Source organism: Diabrotica virgifera, chromosome 5 (assembly GCF_917563875.1).
Source record: "Diabrotica virgifera virgifera chromosome 5, PGI_DIABVI_V3a".
NCBI classification, from domain to species: domain Eukaryota; kingdom Metazoa; phylum Arthropoda; class Insecta; order Coleoptera; family Chrysomelidae; genus Diabrotica; species Diabrotica virgifera.
This window is the reverse complement of record NC_065447.1, coordinates 163,099,093-163,120,888: the sequence shown is the minus strand read 5'-3', so window position 1 is coordinate 163,120,888 and position 21,796 is coordinate 163,099,093. Positions and strand designations below refer to the sequence as shown.

At 29.7% G+C, this 21,796-nt stretch overlaps 1 protein-coding gene across 3 annotated transcripts in view; it reads right to left on the bottom strand.

Annotated features, from left to right (window-relative positions):
* LOC114334979 (fatty-acid amide hydrolase 2-B) overlaps positions 1–21,298 on the bottom strand; it is a 328,905-nt gene extending 307,607 nt beyond the window's left edge. Inside the window, exon 1 of one of the 3 annotated variants that reach the window (XM_050651630.1) lies at positions 21,260–21,298. In XM_050651630.1, the coding sequence (XP_050507587.1) occupies positions 21,260–21,283 (24 nt within the window). In that variant the 5' untranslated portion in view covers positions 21,284–21,298. Of the gene's footprint in view, positions 1–9,769; positions 9,809–9,950; positions 9,968–21,259 lie in introns of those variants that run through there. The other 2 variants (XM_050651631.1, XM_050651629.1) reach the window with 2 other exon arrangements.
* Between the last annotated feature and the right edge of the window lie 498 nt (positions 21,299–21,796).

Genomic DNA, 21,796 nt, shown 5'->3' with positions numbered 1-21,796 from the left:
TGTATTGGTTTGTTTATTTCTACTGCATCTTGAAAGCGAACCTAGTGTAGATACAAATAGATGGGAGTTGATACAAATTTTATTTAAAAATTGATATTGGGCGCGTAATAGCGCCGGTCAGTTGAAGCGTTGTTTCTGAGAGAACGGTTCATTCTACACAAAAAGTGCTAAGGAACATTTTTATTCAAATTAGCTCAGCTGTATTTATTGTCAGAAATATTTTTTATTGCCAACCGTCACTAAAGTCATTCATTATTGTACTCATTTGCCCTCATTTGCGGCAGTAAAGTAACACTTTATTGTACTGAAAGAAGAATTTTACTTTACCTGCCGCGATTAATCGAGATTGAATGTAAGTGGTCGACTGGTCGATGGCAGTAATCGATTATTCATTTGAGTTAACTTACAATTTATGTACTTTAATTATTAAAAATATTGTACAAAATTTACGACATTGTCAATTAAATTTCTGCCAAAAAGTGAAATTCTGTAGTATTTTGTAATTATATTCATATAACATAAATCAAAACTTGACCGATTTAGTAATTATTCAATATTGATAACTATCGATTAAAAATCGAAAGCGGCCATCATGCAAAAGTCATCTGTACTCACTGTCATAAAATTTTTATTGTGTCTAAAATTTAAAAAATTCTTAAATTTTAAATTTTAAGTAAGTGTTAACCAATATCAAATTGTTGGCGATACAATTTTATATGTACCACGTCAGTAAAGACTCTTTATCGGACTCGTCTTTATTCGCCTCGCTCGCTAGGCTCGCTCGGCTCATAATATCAGACTCGTTCGATAAAGAGTAACTTTACTGACTTGGTACATAAATAACTATTTACGGATTTCTAGTAAATCGTTGTTCTCCGTTCCCCGCCCCTAAGATGAGAGGGTGCTAGCCCGGAGTTAGGAGTGACAAACTTTTTTGGATCTTTTGTAGTACCAAAATTAACATTCTCAGCAAAATTCAGTTTGTTAGTATGATTTTTAGATGTTAACTGACATTTTGGACTAAACTATAACACATGTAGGACAACATTTTTTATTTGTTTCTTACAAATTTATGGTATAGTATAACCAAAAGAAAATGGGGTTATTTTGAACGCTAGAAGCAAATCAGAGTCGATCTTAAAGTTTATTCAATTCGCTCCAATACTTTCTACGTAAATAATGTTCTCTTCATTGGTAACGATAAAGTTATTAGTTTTCGAGATATTTGAAGTTAAATATGAAACAGCACAGTTATTTTGATTAATTTATGGTATGATTCATATATGATTGAAATTTAAAAAATATTTGTACCCAGTACTTTAAGACTGTTTGGCGTATCCTTATCATACTTGGCAGAAAGGGTAAGTACTGTACACCCAAGTAAATTAAGATAAATAAACGTTTCTAGCTACTACCAGAGGCGTACAACAGGGGATAGTGGCTGATTGACCCTTCCCAAATTCTACGCCACTGACGAAATTGCTATTTTAGTGAAACTTTTTTATTTTGCAATACTGTTTATGTAAATAATATACTCGTCATTCGTAACGATAAAATGATTATTTTTCGAGATATTTGAAATTAAAAATGAAGCGACACAATACATTAATCAAAATAACCATGTCGTTTCATTTTTAACTTCAAAGATCTCGAAAACTAATGACTTTATCGTTACGAACGAAGAGTATATTATTTTCATAGAAAGTATTGGAGAATCCAAAAATTGAACTAAAACAGCAATTTCGCCAGTGGCGAAGATTTTGGAAGGGGTCAACCATTCACTTTCCCCCGTCGTACGCCTCTGGTAATAGCCAGAAACGTTTATTTAACATAATTTAGTAGTTTGTATAGTACCTATACTTCCTAAAAAGTATGAAAAGGATAAGTCGAATAGTTTTAAAATGCTGAGCAAAAATAGTTTTTAAAGTTTTAGATAAAACACACTGTAACTCAGTAAGGAACCACATTTTATTTAAGTGTTTTAGGTTAAATCTTTGTATTTTGTGCTAAGGTTTCTCCAGTTACTATATGGACAATTATTAATGAAACACCCTGTATACGTACTTACGCGAAAAATTCCCAACAAATAATTGACATTTATTAAAATTTTATAATATATTATTGACATAGTTTTTTTAATATTTAATTATTCAATCAATTATAGCATATAGGCGACGCGCCGCCGCGACGGCTTAAGGGTCGAGTGGACGCGCATAATTAACAATTAAAAACAACTTGAATAGTGCGGCAGATTCGTGCAAATATTATAAGAATTGCACATTTAATGATACAAGCATATAATTTGTTCCACATACTGCATATATAAAGGTACAAATTTAGATATGAGGCCATCTCAGATTTTGCCTTTTACAAAAATGGTGGTAACTCAAAATGGGCGACTATACATATGTGACTAATAGCACGATATCTTTTGAATGAAAAGTCAGATCTTAACCAAATTTGCTACATAGATTCTGTTTGTGATTTACAAGATCGATATCGTGAACTGGAAAAATCGGTTTACCAGAAGTTATATTTTATCTGGTTTCTTATGTAAAACTATTTATTTATATTATGTAAATAATTTATTTTCAATTTTTTCACCCTGTGTTTATTAATTTTTCAAAATGGTAATACCAATGAAAAGAGCGTAAAATATGTTTTAGGAAAAATTTTTAACTTTTTAGTTATGTTAATTACCATTTAATAAATGCATAACGTATCTTCACATGCACCTATGTGTGGTAGATTCATGCAAATATTATAAGAATGATTGTGCATTTAATGGTAGAAGCATATAATTTGGACCACATATACTACACATACAAAAGTTTAAATTTAGATATGAGGCCGTCTCAGATTTTGACTTTTACAAAAATGGCGAGCATTCAAAATGGCGGCTGTAGATATGTGACTAATAGCACGATAACTTTTGAACGAAAAGTCCGATTTCAGCCAAATTTGGTACCGAGGTTCTTTTTTTGATGAGTAAAATCTAGGTTTTGAACCGAAAGAATCGGTTTACCAGAAGTTGTGTTTTTACTGTTTTTTATGTAAAAATATGTTGTTTTTTTTTCAATTCTTTCACCCTGTATATATTAATTTTTCAAAAAGGTAATATCGCCATTGAAAAGAGTGTAAAAATATTTTTTAGAAAATATTTTGAACTTCTTAGTTATATCTATTACCTTTTAATAAATGCATAACCTATCTTCACATCAGCTATGTGCGGCAGATTCATTTTGAATGCCCGCTATTTTTGTAAAAGACAAAATCTGATATGGCCTCATATCTAAATTTGAATCTTTGTATGTGTAGTGTATGTGGTCCAAATTATATATCTTTAGCGTTAAGTGCACAATAAATCTTATATTATTTGCACGAATCTGCCTCACATAGGTTCATAGGTATATGCGAAGATACGTTATGCATTTATTAATTGGTAATTAACATAACTAAAATGTTCAAAATATTTGCTAAAAAATATTTTTAAGCTCTCTTCAACGCCGGTATTACCTTTTTGAAAAATTAATATATACATGGTGAAAGAATTGGTAAAAAATCAACATGTTTTATATAATAATTAGGAAAAACAAAACTTCTGGTAAAGTAATTCTTTCGGTTCAAGACCTTGGTCTTACACATCAAAAGAAGAACCTATATACCAAATTTGGTTAAAATCAGACTTTTCGTTCAAAATTTATCGTGCTATTAGTCACATATGTATAGTCGCCATTTTGAATGCCCGTCATTTTTGTAAAAGGTAAAATCTGAGATGGCCTTATATCTAAATTTGAACCTTGATGTGTGTAGTATATGTGGCCCAAATTATATGATTCTACCATTAAATTCACAATAATTCTTATAATATTTGCACGAATCTGCCACACATAGGTACATGTGAAGATACGTTATGCATTTATTAAATGGTAATTAACAGAACTAAAAAATTTAAAATATTTTCTACAAAATATTTTTACGCTCTTTTCAATTGCGGTATTACCTTTTTGAAAAATTAATATATAAAGAGGGAAACAATTAAAAAAAAACACACATTTTTACATAAACAACCAGTAAAAACACAACTTTTGGTAAACCGATTCTTCTGGTTCACCACATCCATCTTGTAAATCAAAAATGAACCTATATACCAAATTTGGTTGAAATCAAATTTTTCGTTCAAGAGTTATGGTACTATTAAACAGATATGTATAGTCGCCATTTTGAATGCCCGCCATTTTTGTAAAAGGCAAAATCTGAGATGGCCTCTAAATTTAAACCTTTATATGTGTAGTATATGTGGTCCAAATTATATGCTTGTATCATTAAATGTGCAATTGTTTCACATATCGGCCGCACTAGAATGTTTAAACATCAATTTACGCACTTGACAACCTCAAAAATAATAATTTACAAATGAGTTTTTAAGCTTCAAAAATGCTTATTTTCGCCTTTTTCAGATTTTAAATCGCTTAAAACTCGAAATATCAACTTTTGAGAAAAATAACAGATCTTTTTTTGTTTACGATGACCCAAAAATGCTGAAAATATATTTTCGGGGACAAAAAAGGTGATTAAACAATTTCTGCCCAAAAATTTCGCCCGACACCCTTCTGATTTGTTTATAGGGGATATTTTTTAACAAAAATCCGCAAAGAATCCGAATAAGAACAACCAGGAACAGGTAGCATTAAACCCGCACCCCGGAATTGTCATAGGTTTTCGAAACGGACCCTCGCGGAACATAATTGGTGACCCCTGACGTAGTCACCTGACATTTTTGGCGACCACAATGTAACGTTAATCATGTGATACACATAATATGACATATTTGACGTTAATATATGTAATATTGATTTTCGCCCTACACCACTATGTTGAAAAAGGTTTTTTTTTGAAAATATACAGGGTGATTGATTAGTGGGCTCAATCTCCGTAGATCCGTTATAGTAATAGATAGAAATAAAAGTGAATAACAAAAATTGTAGCCAACTTTGAGCTTCACATTTCAAAATTAATTAGAATGTTACAGGATGTTCGATAACGTAGTGTCAGACCAAACGTATGTTTTTTTAAATGGATTTAATTTACATTCAAAATCTTCTTAACTTCTCCATTAAAAAAATATAAATGTTTGTTATGTTATACAGGGTAATTACAAAGCTATAACCATAACATTATAAAACATTAATTCGACCAAGTTGGTTAACCTGGAATTACTCGAGATGCCCTCTGGCTGTTTACCGTTGTCTTAATTTCTATTGTAGAATCGGAATAATATCATGTTATTACTCCTATTTAAAAAAGCCTGTTCCACTTTTTGCGACGAGAGTAGCATCCGCATTCTACAGGGTAAGATAATATACAGGGTGATTGGTTAGTGGGGTAAAGCTCAATAGCTCCGCTATAGTAATAGATAGCAATAAAAGTTAATAACAAAAATTTTAGCCACCTTTGAGCTTCACATTTCAAAATTAATTAGAATGTTACAGGGTGTTCGATAACGTAGTGGCAGACCAACCTTATGTTTTTTAAATGGAACACCCTGTATTTTATTTTATATTCGAAATCTTCTTAACTTCTCCATTACAAAAAAGGTTTGTTATGTTATAAATGATGTTTACAAAGTTGTAACCAATTTTATATGAAAATCGTAACAAGTTCAACTCACTGTATTCGCTATGTGCAAGTACTTGGGGGGGATATGAGAAACGATCGTGCGCGAATAGTGGAGAAATCTTGCAACTTCCTTAAATAATTCATATTGTCAATTAAAATTGTATTTCATATCTACTGTCATTGAAGAAGAAAAATTATATGTTGCTCCACAATACTAATATGATATGAAATTGTTATATAAAGGTAAATTTGATTACTAATATTTTGCTTGCAGCACTATATTTTAATAATTAATTTTATTTATTACATAGAAATGTTTACCTTTTAATAGATAACATAACCTCAATCTTACTTTTTATTAGGGCCTAATAGGGCTTTTCATTCACAGTCATTTGTTTCGAGCTTCTGTCATATGTTGTATAACCAGTGCATAATTTTATTATACACGGATTATACGACATTTAACAGAAGCTCGAAACAAATGACAATCGATGAAAAGCCCTATAAATAAAAATAAGCACAAAAGCAATGGATTATTAATGCCATATTTTTTTATTTATTGTCAAAAATTTTCATAAATTATTGATATTGCTAATTTTCTTTATATTGAATACATGATGAGTCAAAACGCAAGTACCTACATTATTTTCTCAGTAATTTTAAATAGAACACCCTGTATTTTATATCACTATCGAAAAGTACCATTACCGTAATTTAATCTTTATATAACATTCCCTATGTCTAAATTTATTAGTTTTCGAGATATTTTCATTTTTCAGAGCAAATTTCAGATTTCAGATTTTACCTTTTACAAAAATGGCGTGCATTCAAAATGGCGACTATACATATGTGACTAATACGATGCACGATAACTTTTGAACGAAATGTCCGATTTCAACCAAATTTGGTATATAGGTTCTTCTTTTGATGTGTAAGACCAAGGTATTGAACTGGACGAATAGATTCACCAGAAGTTGTATTTTTCCTGATTTTTATGTAAAATCATGTTGTTTTTTTAACAATTCTTTCACCCCGTATATATTAATTTTTCAAAAAGCTAATACCAGCGTTGAAATGTGCATAAAAATATTTTTTGGGAAATATTTTGAACTCTTTAGTTATGTTAATTACCAATAATTAATAAATGCCTAACGTATCTTCATATGTACCTATTCACCCATGTGCGGCAGATTCGTGCAATTAATATAAGAATTATTGTGCATTTCATGGTAAAAGCATATAATTTGGACCACACACACTACACATACAAAGATTCAATTTTAGATATGAGGCCATCTCAGATTTTGTCTTTTACAAAAATGGCGGGCATTCAAAATAGGTAGGTACATGTAAAGATACGTTATGCATTTATTAAATGGTAATTAACAAAACTAAAAAGTTCAAAATCTTTACTAAAAAACATTTTTACATTCTTTTCAATGGCGGTATTACCTTTTTGAAAAATTAGTATATACAAGGTGAAAGAATTAAAAAAAAAACAATATATTGTTACATAAAAAACAGGAAAAATACAACTTCTGGTAAAACGATTCTTCCGGTTCAAGAACTCGATCTTATTCATCAAAAAAAGAACCTTGATGTCAAATTTATGAAGTTATCGTGTTATTAGTCACATATGTATAGCCGCCATTTTGAATGCTCGCCATTTTTGTAAAATGCAAAATCTGAGATGGCCTCATATCTAAATTTGAACTATTGTATGTGTAGCATATGTGGTCCAAATTATATGCTTCTACCATTAAATGCACAATAATTTTTATAATATTTGCACGAATCTGCCACACATAGCAACATGTGAAGATACGTTATGCATTTAATAAATGGTAACTAACATAACTAAAAAGTTCAAAGTGGTATTACCATTTTGAAAAATTAATATATACAGGGTGAAAAAATTGAAAACCAATTATATACAAAATATAAAATAGTTTACATAAAAAACCAAGAAAAACACAACTTCTGGTAAACCGATTCTTCCAGTTCACGACATCGATCTGGTAAATTACAAAAAGAACCAATGTACCAAATTTGGTTGAAATCGGACTTTTCATTCAAAAGATATAAGATATAAAGATAAAGATATCTATTACTCACATATATATATATATATATATATATATATATATATATATATATATATATATATATATATATATATATAGTCGCCCATTTTGAATGACCGCCATTTTTGTAAAAGGCAAAATTTGAGATGGATTCCTATGTAAATTTGAACCTTTATATGTGCAGTATACGTGGACCAAATTATATGCTTGTATCAATAAATGTGCAATTCTTATAATATTTGCACGAATCTGCCGCACTATATCAATCATTTTTAAAAATTTTGACAATAAATAAAAAATATTGCATCAATAAACCATTGACGTTGTGCTTATTTTTTATTTATACAGGGAGTTGAACTTGTTACGATTTTCATATAAAATTGGTTATAACTTTGAAAATACCCTGTATAACATACCCAACCTTTATATTTTTGTGATGAAAAAGTTGACAGGATCTCGAATATAAAATAAAATAGAGGGTGTTCCATTTAAAAAACCATAATTTTGGTCTGCCACTATGTTATCGAACACCTTGTAACACTCTAACTAATTTTGAAATGTGAAGCTCAAAGTTGGCTACAATTTTTGTTATTCACTTTTATCGCTATCTTTTACTATCTACGGATCTACGGAGCTTTACCCCTCTAATCAATCACCCTGTATATATGTAGTATTTATTTACCACTTTGAATAATATTTGTTATACAAACATTTGTATTCGCGGAGACAGTCAGGATCTAGTCCACGACAAGTGGAGCATGCGCACTTTATAATAATATAAATAATATCGTCGATAGATAAATATACAAGGTATATTTGCTATTAATTCATATTATTAATTAATTATTAATTATTAATTAATAATATATATATATATATATATATATATATATATATATATATATATATATATATATATATATATATATATATATATATATATATATATATGAAATAAACGAAAGGATTTCTCTGGTGTACAGAAGAAATCCTTTCCGTAGCGGCCGTGACCATGTGAATTCAAAGTCTTGATAAAAGACTATGAAACGACAAAAGATACCTCTTTGTATCTGATACCTCTTGTTTCACAGTCTTTTATCAAGACTTTGAATTCACATGGTCACGGCCGCTACGGAAAGGATTTCTTCTGTACACCAGAGAAATCCTTTCGTTTATTTCATATAGATGTCGTACCTAGTGTACTGAAGTCTGGTGTTTTATTATTACCAGGAAGGCCCCATGCATTTTATTCCTCTTCGACCACTTCACCTAGGTGTTCCTGACGAGCGGTTGACATAACCTGCGAAACACGTCGTGTAGAATACCGGTGGTGGTCGAAGTGTAATAAAATGCAATTGCCGTTCTTTCATATATATATATATATATATATATATATATATATATATATATATATACTGGTATATTCATTAATAAACGATATAACATTAACTAAATATAATATGAAATTAAAGTGCGCATTCGTTGTGCGCATATAACTAATTGTGACTAAGTTGTGGTGGACTAAAAGTCACCGACATGGTCCGCGAAAGAACATAATGACACTGGCATTACAAAAATTCGCCAAAATTGTTATATTTCGCCGCTACGGTCGCTGGCATAGTTTCGTGTATCCCCACCATGGTCACGCACTGAGCGAATAGGAGTACAATCTTATTTTTTTAATTTCACTAAAGAAGGTACCTATGTTGACAAAAAAAAGCCAACGGGATTTAACAAAAAACAAAAATAAAAGAGTAAAACAAATTAAATCTAGATTGGAAAACAAAAATCAGTGTGTGATAGCACCCACAAATAAATACTAATATTGGCACTTAAACGATTAACAACAAAAATGTAGCTGAACATAAATAGAAAATAGATAAATAAATTAGAAAATAGATAAATAAGAAGCGAAATGGATTTATTTATGGCACTTTTTCGATGTTGTTAATAAAAAATATAAGATTTTTAGCACTTTTTCTATGGTTGTTGATGTTCAGTCGCCAAATTTTGTAGAAAATTTAAAGAAATTATTTTTTAATATAATAGATGTTTTTAACACATACCAGCCTTAAGGTTACTTCCAACATTATAACGGGCTATAGAACTAATTATTTCAAACAACTACGAGGAAATAATTGAAAACTTTAAACGATAAAAATGTATTAACTGTATAACGACCTCCACTCGGTTTTGTACTATAAATGTTATCATATTTGTGTAGATTCTGGTCATAACTATACTTACTTGTTTATATTAAGACAATAACAAATTATTTAACACAATGTACCGCTGTGGGTGGAACTGTTAACTAGGTATATCAAAACAATATGAATTGTAATAGAAGATTAGTCGCTGTAGCTATTTTTATTGATATCGAATGAAATATTCATAATACTATTGATTTTTTATGGAAAGAATTGTTTACCGAGTATTGACCGATTACGGTTAGATTAGTTTTTAAAATGACCTCATTAATTTGAAGAAATCAACAATATTAATAAAGGTAATGTGGCATAGAGTAGGGTAGTGTGAGGTACATTATACATTGGTACAATGGTACATGGGGGCATATTCAGTTATGGGTGCGCTGTCAGTCAAGATGAAGCCATCATAACTACAAGTAAGCGTAGGGGTACATTTAAAAATTTTGTGGTCAACTGAAAATTTTAGGCGCAAAAGTAAATTTTGTTAACCTTCCATCAAATGGTAGAAGTCCGCAAAACAAAGAGCGCTGCTATTTGTGATTTAATGTAAGAATATAAGACGTTCATAGGTTAAATGCCATATTTAAGTACAAGTATAGAGTGCATTTTTTAGACGCCAGACACGGGGACAGATTGGTACAGTGCAGCAAACTACCCCTCAAGCAAAATTGTGGATTTTTCTACCCGATACCGAATGATATTAGCTCTAGGTATATAGTTAAGAGAAATAAGGAAAAAAATATCCTGTTGGTGGCACAACCCCCTCAGGCCGAAATCAAATTTTTTTAGTAGTATAGACATCTATAATAATAACCTATATGTTTCCTGCAGCCGATTTTGATGATATACATAGTTATAAACAAATGAAGATCAAAAAACGGTAAATTTTCGCTTTTTTCGTCTATTAACAAAAAGTTAAGCACTTTAAGCAAATTTGAGAGTAAGAAACTCATAAATCGTATAAAAAACTTTAATTTGGCGTTCGCTGAATATGTCTATCCTTATTGGTTGCTTAGAAAAGTGCAAAATATCATAAATTTTGAGTTTTTATAAATATTTATAACTTATGTAAAAATTAACTTAGAACCTTCTTTTTACACGGAATGCTGAAACTTCTGGTGCTTAAATCATACCCTAAATTTCAAAGAAATTGGTCAAATAGTTTAAAATTTATTTAATTTGTTTATCCCAAATTAATTTTTTTTGCAACACTATAAGTCAGAAAATGATGAAGTTACAGTAATACTTTGGATAGTTTATGAAAGAAGAAGATTTACACTATTGTTGTCCTAGGACAATTGTTTTTCTTTCTAAATGTGTATAAGAATTCAGTCTTTCTAAATATGGAAAAATAATTTTTATACGGGCAACGGTTGCAAAGTTATTCTAATTGTGTATAAGTAAGCAAAAAATCGACATGTTTTTGAAAATAATTTTACACTGTTTAAATTACTTTTTGTAATTTTTTTTTATTGAGTTAATAGTATAAATGTTCTTCTTTTATAAACTGTTTGAAGTATTACTGCAACCTCATAATTTTCTGACTTATAGTGTTGCAAAAAAATGAATTTGGGAAAAACAAATTAAATAACTTTTAAACTATTCAACTAATTGCTTTGAAATTTAAAATATACTTTAAGCACAATAAGTCTCAGCATTCCGTTTAATAAGAAGGTTCTAAGTTAATTTTTACATAAGTTATGAATATTTATAAAAACTCAAAATTTATGATTTATTTTGTAATTTTCTAAGCAACCAATCAGGATAGAAATATTCAGTGAGCGCCATATTAAAGTTTTTTATACGATTTATGAGTTTCTTACTCTCAAATTTGCTTAAAGAGCTTAACTTTTTGTTAATAGACGAAAAAAGCGAAAATTTACCGTTTTTTGATCTTCATTTGTTTATAACTATGTGTATCATCAAAATCGGCTGCAGGAAACATATAGGTTATTATTATAGATGTCTATTCTACTCAAAAAATTTGATTTCGGCCTGGAGGGGGTTGTGCCTGGAGAGGGGATTGTACCTTATCTTAATCTGACAATTTCGAGTATTTTTAAGGATATATTTTTTTCGGGCCTCCCTTAACGAACTCCACTGTGTTAGGAGCTAATATATGGTAGAGGCACATCTGCAGGGCACCAGGTTTCTCCCCATATGATAATCTGACGCGCTTGAGTAACTGCAAAAATCCCCTCTTGGGCTCCCCTACCATTATACGAACAAGTTGAATTTTGCCGAGAATGTCAATTTTGGATCAAAAAAAAGTTGCAAAATATTTTGCCATTCCTATCCCCGGGCATTCCATAAACTCTCCCTCTTAGTTGAGGAACGAAAAACATTGAATAACCAAGAATCTTTAAGAGGAAACAGTAGCGATCAACAGGTAGCGAAAACGAGTTACAAGATTGCGGCTGTAATTTTGAATATTTTTTCGAGATATTTGGCACACGTATTCGTATTATAATAAAGAATGGCGGTACAGAGCCCAATTTGAAAAATATATTAATATGTGGAAATTACTCTGTAATTAAATACAATATTAAAAAAACGAGCCTGTACCGCCATTAAGAAGAACAAAAAAATACACTTTCTTCAAATAAACTTTTTTATCCGATGCGTAGATTTTGTGTCATTTTGGAACTACTAATGAAATAAAAAATTTTAGTAGTTCCAAAATGACAAAATGACACAAAATCTAGGCATCGGATAAAAAAGTTTATTTGAAGAAAGTGTATTTTTTGTTCTTCTTAATGGCGGTACAGGCTCGTTTTTTAATATTGTATTTATTTACAGAGTAATTTCCACATATTAATATATTTTTCAAATTGGGATCTGTACCGCCATTCTTTATTATAATATGAATACGTGTGCCAAATATCTCGAAAAATATTCAAAATTACAGCCACAATTTTGGAACTCGTTTTTGCTACCTGTTTCCTCTTAAGCCGTAGAAAAAATGTTTCAAACTAGAAATGTAGCTGAGATAACCAAAATTTTTATTAGCACTTTTTGTGTATAATGAACCGTTCTCTCATAAGCAATGCTTAAAGTGGCCGGCGATATTGAATGTAGGTTACGCGGGAGATATACCTAGTTCTTCTTTCCCATGCGCCACGATTCATTTTCAAACAAGTTACATCAAAAAATAAGGTGAAACGTACGTCGATGTGTAGCTTACTGATACATACTGCCAGAGTGTCAGCGGTAATATTTAGGAAATGGCTATTATCCCGTGAACGTATTTTATTTGTGCTTAATCGCTTTCACTATTGAGGAGATTGATGCGTAATAATTGTATTTTGATTAAATGTGGTTATATTGATTCGCTATGAGCTTCGCTGGTATCGCCACCTACCTAGCGGATTACTAGTCACTTTTGCTGGAATCACTTTCGCTGGAAATTTAAAGAGAAAATTGTTGCCTATCCTCTTTGAGTTTCGCTGGTATGGACTAGTATTCCTGTTTCGGCCGGAAATTTAAAGAGGACAGGAGAAAAGCAAATAATAATTGTTTTAAACTTATTATTTAATTCTTATCGTGTAATATTTACAGTATACAGCAGTAATTGGATAGTAATCGATAATTAATATCAGTAAGGACAGAATTTATTATTCATTATGATTATTTTTAAGATTTTGCTTATCGTTTTGAAGTTTATGTTGACAGCTAGTATTAGAAAACATTTATTCTGCAAAAAAGTATAATAATTTAATATATAATTTATAGTATAATACTTACTTAAAAATTAAATTATGCACTAATTGCGCTTAAACAAATAATTAAGAGCGTAAAAGTAAAGTTTCTGGCCAACGCTTTTTAAATGTATTTATTTTTTTATCGAATTCTGAGAAAACTAATAAATATTGTTGAAACATTGAAATGCAGAATGTTTGAATGAATTCTGTTTATTTTAATCAGTTACAAGGTTGAAAGAAAAGAGAAAATTTAGTGTGATTTTTAATTTCAAATATCTGATTCAAAAGAAACTTTTTGTTTATTCTAAGAAACTTTCGGCCCTCGCAAATAATGTAACCTTATGCTTAGCGACAAGAAATTTGTAGAATACGCGTTACTATTGTAACCAGTATTTTGGCAGTCTTTCGTGAGCCATTTTTTATATTCGCTTATTTTGCAACTCTTAATTCAGCACAACGTCAAAATTCCAACAAAAGTTCACTGACTTGTCACTACTGGCGCTCGCGAACTTTTAATTATACCCTCTACCTACGAGGTCATAGCAGATAGGTTGATGTTATCATAAGTGGTAATAATTAGGAAATAGCTATTATCCCGTGAACGTATTTTATAGTTATATAAGACCTATAAACCTAAATATAGAACGGTAATAAATAAATTAAAAACCAGTCACAACAAAAAAGTTCATAGTTCTAAGAAGATTGAATATTACCTAAGGTTGAGAAATACAAAACTATCGAGTGAATTACATAAATAAATTATTAATATTTTTAATTAATCGTGCCTTTGGGTAAACAGTAATAGTGTGCACTAATACATTGCAAATTTTTGACAAATTGAGATATTAACACTACGATATTACTAATATTCGTCTTTGTCTGGTGACCAAAAATTCAGTATTGCAACTGTTCGTTTATTTAACTGAAATACATATTATATTTATTTTTTATAAATATAAAACCAAATAAACTTTATTGATAAATCAATAAAACTTTATTGATAAATCAATAAAACTCTATTGATTTATAAAACCACATAAACAATAAATGCAAATAAACCAATAAACTGTCACTGTCATTGAAAATTAAAAACGTCAATATTCATAAGCTATCAGAGACATTCTGTATTGTTTATCCTTGTTTAACTTATTGTGATTTCTATGAAAAAGCAGCTTAATTTTGCTTTAACTAGTGAGTTAAAAAGAGATCTAGTATAAAAAGTAATTCGTGAAGTGTCCGATTTCAACCAAAGTTGGTATATAGGTTCTTTTTTGATGTGTAAGACCTAGGTCTTGAACTGGAAGAATCAATTTACCAGAAGTTGTGGTTTTCCTGATTTTTATGTAAAAACATGTTATTTTTTTACCAATTCTTTCACCCTGTAGATATTAATTTTTCAAAAAGTTAATACCGGCGTTGAAAAGAGCGTAAAAATATTTTTTAGGAAATATATTGAACTCTTTAGTTATGTTAATTACCAATTAATAAATGCATAACCTATCTTCACATGTACCTATTCACCCATGTGCGGCAGATTCGTGTAAATAATATAAGAATTATTGTACATTTTATGGTAAAAGCATATAATTTGGACCACACACACTACACATACAAAGATTTAAATTTAGATATGAGGCCATCTCAGATTTTGTCTTTTACAAAAATGGCCGGCATACAAAATGAATCTGCCGCACACAGGTTCATGTGAAGATACGTTATGCATTTATTAAATGGTAATTAACATAACTAAAAAGTTCAAAGTCTTTACTAAAAAACATTTTTACATTCATTTCATTGGCGGTATTACCATTTTGAAAAATTAATATATACTAGGTGAAAGAATTGAAAAAAAAAACAACATATTTTTACATAAAAACAGTAAAAACACAACTTTTGGTTAACCGATTCTTGCGGTTCAAGACCACGATCTTATTCATCAAAAAAAGAACCTTGATGCCAAATTTGTCTGAAATCGGACTTTTCGTTCAAAAGTTATAGTGCTATTAGTCACATATGTACAGCCGCCATTTTGAATGCTCGCCATTTTTGTAAAAGGCAAAATGTGAGATGGCCTCATATCTAAATTTAAACTTTTGTATGTGTAGTATATGTGGTCCAAATTATATGCTTCTACCATTAAATGCACATAGTGCAGTCACTGAAGGTTTTCACCTCCGATTTCGTTGAACCTTCATAGATTTTCATGAAAATTGATGAGCAGTTAGAGGATACCTTAAGGAACAAAGGTGACATGATGCCAACTTGCGCTTTTGCCCAGGAGGTGGATGCCACCCCTTTTCTGGGGTGAAAATTATTTTATTAAAAATAATACCATAAATCGTTAGAGGGATAAATTCTAAGCAAAATTTGTTGTATTAAATTATTAACATAAATCAATACTTTTTGAGTGATTAAAGATCAAATATTTTATTTTTTCGTAAAAAATGCATGTTTTAAAGCGGTTTCTCACGTATAACTCAAAAACTATTAGCTTTTACAAAAAAGTTATTCTTACCAAAATTGAATACAATAAAAAATTGAATACACTATTCTCTCAAAGTACTAAACTTATAATAAAATAAAAATGTATACCATTTTTATTTTATTACTCTGGAGCAGCAGGACTACGCCTCTCCGATGATGACTCCAATAAGAGTCGAAAATCGACGATTCAGAGTGCTGTACTGCGCTCCGTATTCTAAGTAAAAAATAAGATTGTTTTGCCTTCGCATTGCAACTGAATAAAAATGGTATACATTTTTAATTCATTTTCATTTTTATTTTATATTAGTATTACTCCTATAGAGTAACTAGGTCCATTTTCCGTTGGAACTTTACCAAGCTGCAGACGGGGCTTGTGAATTGCATAGTGTAGAATTCCATCCCTTTAGTCTTCGCTGCAGCATCCATTTGGCTTGCATATTGTAGAAGCCTTGGAGCTGTCACCAGGACCAATAAGTTTTCAATTTAAAAATCTTTTAGTAATATTTTTAATGTTTTTCAAATTTAGCCATACGGTTCACACTCCCTCTAAGGGGAAAATTCACTCATCCCAGATACCTACGGTATCAAAAGGATTGAGCTCTGGTGGGACTCTTTCCATGTTATCGAGCCCTAGGTGACTTGGTAAGCATGTGTGTATGTTTATAATATAATAATATTATTAATGTTATTATTAGGATTGAAAACTTTACCTTTTACCCTACTAAACTTATGTTAATTCAAAGTGAGTTATAGGTAATTGAATGTATATTTTTTTCGATGAGTACTCAAATCTAGGTATTCAAGCTTAAATAACGGGAAAATGATGCATTTTATAAAATATACCTGTTAAAAACTTATCATCAAAGTACTTCAGAATACCTAACAAATGAGCTCCAGAAGAAGTTAATAGCATCAAAATTAAGCAAGTTATGATGAAACTAAGAGAACCCTTTCGAATTTTTTAGGAAAAAGTGATTAAACATACACCATTTCCACAAAAATTAAAATTTATGGTAATCCTTACAAAATTTCTTTGTATTAGCATAAGTAATGATTTTAACAATTTTCACCGGTTTAGAATGCATATTTTTGAAAAAAAAATCTTAATTTAAAAAATCAGAATTTTTTAAATTATCGTCATTTTCATTTTCTTTTGATAATCACTATAAAAATACTCAATATACGTAAAAAATAGTAAATAACCAAATTATAGTTTTTTCTATATCAAATATTATACCATTTTTACCATTTCTGTAGGGTGAAAAATAACCTAGATACAAACGTTTAAAGCTTAAATTTTTCTGCGAGAACCATGTAACCGTGGTCATTTAATCTTTGATTTTTAAAAAAGTAAGAGGTTTGAGAGATTATATTTAACGCGTTTTAATAGTTTTTGCAATTACCTTTCAAACTGTTTTTAGGTGAATCTGATATCTTAAAAATTATCGGAGTTATTAAAAAAAATGGTAACATTTTTTGGAAAAATTTTTAAAAGATAAAGTTTGAAAAATTTTTGGATCATAAATTTTGATGCTATCAACTTGTTCGGTATCTCATTTGATAGATATTTCTAAGTACTTTCGAAAATGTTTAATAAGTTTATGTTATAAAATGCATCATTTTCCCGTAATTTAAGCTTGAATAGTTAGATTTGGGTACTCGCCGAAAAAAATATGCATTCAATTACCTATAACTCACTTTTAGTTTACATTAAAAGGTTTTTTTAGTACGGAGTTTGGTTAATTTTTTATTAGCTTCAATTTTGGTAATTATAAATTTTTTTGTAAAAACTTATATTTTTTGAGTTATCTATAAAAATCGGTTAAAACATGCATTTTTCTTACAAAAAATTAAAAATTTTGATCTTTATTAACTCAAAAAGTTTTGATTTATTTTAATAACTTTATATAACAAATTTTACTTAGAATTTGTCCCCCTATCTAATTATGGGGTTATTTTTAATAAAATAATTTTCACCTGAAGAAGGGGTGGCATCCACCCCATGGTAAAAGCGCAAGTCGGCACAATGTCATCTTTATTTTTTGAGATATACTCTAACCACTCACCAATTTTCATGCAAATCGATGGAGGTTGAACGAAATTGGAGGTGATAGCTCATATCCACCTTCAGTGACGCAACTAACAATAATTCTTATAATATTGGCACGAATCTGGCACACATAGTAACATGTGAAGATACGTTATGCATTTATTACAGGGTGAGAAAATTGAAAATAAATTATTTACATAATATAAAATAGTTTACATAAAAAATCCAGGAAAAACATAACTTCTGGTAAACCGATTCTTCCAGTTCACGACATCGATCTTGTAAATCACAAAAAGAACCAATGTACCAAATTTGGTTGAAATCGGACTTTTACATGCAAAAGATATCGTGCTATTAGTCACATACGAATAGTTGCCCATTTTGAATGAACGCCATTTTTGTAAAAGGCAAAATCTGAGATGGTCTCATATATAAATTTGAACCTTTATATGTGCATGTGCAGTATATGTGGACCAAATTATATGCTTGTATCATTAAATGTGCAATTCTTATAATATTTGCACGAATCTGCCGCACTATATCAATCATTTTTAAAAACTTTGACAATAAATAAAAAATATGGCATCAATAAACCATTGCCGTTGTTCTTGTTTGTATTTATAAAGGGGGTTGAACTTGTTACGATTTTCATATAAAATTGGTTATAACTTTGTAAATACGCTGTATAACATACCCAACCTTTATAATTTTGTGATGAAAAAGTTGACAGGATTTTGAATATAAAATAAAATAAAGGGTGTTCTATTTTAAAAAAATACAATTTTAGTCTGCCACTATGTTATCAAACACCTTGTAACATTACAACTAATTTTGTAATGTGAAGCTCAAAGTTGGCTACAATTTTTGTTATTCACTTTTATCGCTATATATTACTATCTACAAACCTACGGAGCTTTACCCCACTAATCAATCACCCTGTATATACAGAGAGAGTCTGTAATTTGGAATAAATTCAATATCTCAAATATTAATTGTTTTTTTGAAAAATGCTCAGACCCGTCGATTAGTATTTCAAATTGTCCTCTTTGACATACAATAATAATGTATACAGGGTGTACCAATTTAGAGATATGACAACATCGTTGATTTTCGTAAATGGCAACACTGTCCTTTTGATAGCTATTTTCATAGGGTGTGTAAAGTTATACATAACTGCTAAATATAAAATTTTTATTTTCTACCATTTACAAGATAATAAAAAATAACAATGTTATGTCTGTAATTTGGAATAAATTCAATAAATTCAAATATTAATTGTTTTTTGAAAAATTATTAGACCCGTCGATTAGTATTTCAGATTGTCATTTTTGACATACAATAGTAATGTATACAGGGTGTCCCAATTTAGAGATATGACGTCATCATTGATTTTCATAATTGGCAACACTCTCATTTTAAATAATAGCTATTTTCATAGGGTGTGTAAAGTTATACATAACTGCAAAATTCCAAATTTTTATTCCCTACCATTTACAAGATAATAAAAAATAACAAAGTTGTGAAAAACAAGTAATCAAATAATAATTGAATTATTTAATTATATCAATTAAGCAAATGCTCATAATTTTGCCCTTAATAATTATTGTCAAATAGTCAATGAGCAACATTATGAGCATTTTTGCTTAATTGAAATAATTAAATTCAATTATTATTCGATTACTTGTTTTTCATAACTCTGTTATTTTTTAGTATCTTGTAAATGGTAGGGAATAAAAATTTGAAATTTTGCAGTTATGTATAACTTTACACACCCTATTAAAATAGCTATCAAAATGATAGTGTTGCTATTTAAGAAAATCAATTATGACGTCATATCTCTAAATTGGGACTCCCTGTATACATTATTATTGTATGTCAAAAATGACAATTTGAATTACTAATCGACGGGTCTGAGCATTTTTCAAAAATACAATTAGTATTTGAATTATTGAATTTATTCCAAATTACAGACATAACTTGGTTATTTTTTATTTTGTTGTGAATGGTAGAGAATAAAAATTTGATATTTTGCATTTATGTATGGATTTACACACCCTATCAAAATAGTTATCAAAATGACAGTCTTACCATTTAAAAAAATCAACGATGACGTCATATCTCTAAATTGGGACATGCTGTATACATTATTATTGCATGTCAAAAAGGACAATTTGAAATACTAAACGACGGGTCTGGGCATTTTTCAAAAAAACCATTAGTATTTGAGATATTGAATTTATTCCAAATTACAGACTCTCTCTGTATGTAGTATTTATTTACCATTTTTGATAATATTTGTTATACAAACATTGTGTGTTCGCGGAGACAGTCAGGGACTAGTCCACGACAAGTGGAGCAGGCGCACTTTAAAATAACATAAATAATACCGTTGATAGATAAATATAAAAGGTATATTTACTATTAATTAATATTATTAATTAATTATTAATTAATAATAGATATACCGGTATGTTTATTAATAAATGATAAAACATTAAATAAATATAATATGGAATTAAAGTGCGCATGCGTTGTGCGCATATAACTAATTGTGACTAAGTTGTGGTGGACTAAAAGTCATCGACAGGATCCGCGAAAGAACATAATGACACTGACATTACAAAAATTCGCCAAAATTGTTATATTTCGCCGCTACGGTCGCTGGCAAAGTTTCGTGTATCCCCACCATGGTCACGCACTGAGCGAATAGGAGTACAATCTTATTTTTTAATTTCACTAAAGAAGGTACCTATGTCGACAAAAAAGCCAACGGGATTTAACAAAAAACAAAAATAAAAGAGTAAAACAAATTAAATCTAGATTGGAAAACAAAAATAAGTGGGTGATATCACCCACAAATAAATACTAAGATTGGCACTTAAACAATTAACAACAAAAATATAGCTGAACATAAAGAGAAAATAGATAAATAAATAAGAAAATAGATAAAAAAGAAGCGAAATGGATTTATTTGTGGCACTTTTTCGATGTTGTTGATAAAAAATATAAAATTTTTAGCACTTTTTCTATGGTTGTTGATGTTCAGTCGCCAAATTTTGTAGAAAACTTAAAGAAATTATTTTTTAATATATAATATATGTTTTTAACACATACCAGCCTTAAGGTTACTTCCAACATTATAACGGGCTGTCGAACTAGTTATTTCAAACAACTACGAGGAAATAATTGAAAACTTTAAACGATAAAAATATATTAACTCTATAACGACCTCCACTCGGTTTTGTACTGTAAATGTTATTATTATATTTGTGTAGATTCTGGTCATAACTATACTTACTTGTTTATATTAAGACAATAACAAATTATTACTCAACATAATGTACCGCTGTGGGTGGAACTGTTAACTAGTAGTCCGTTCTTTAACGGTAAAATATTGCAAAATCTATAAATTTTAAAGAACCGCTTGGATTGACATGAAATTTGGCATACACATAGCTAAGAAGTCAAAGAAAAAAACTGATATTGTGCCGATATGTGCTTTTGCCCTGGGGGTGGTTCTCACCCCCTTCTGTGGGTGAAAAAATATTCGTCCAAAGAAAGTCAGGAAATGGATAAACTGGCTAATTTTAAGTACCTTTTGTTCTATAGAGTTTTTTCACTACGTCAATACTTTTCGAGTTATTTGGCAGT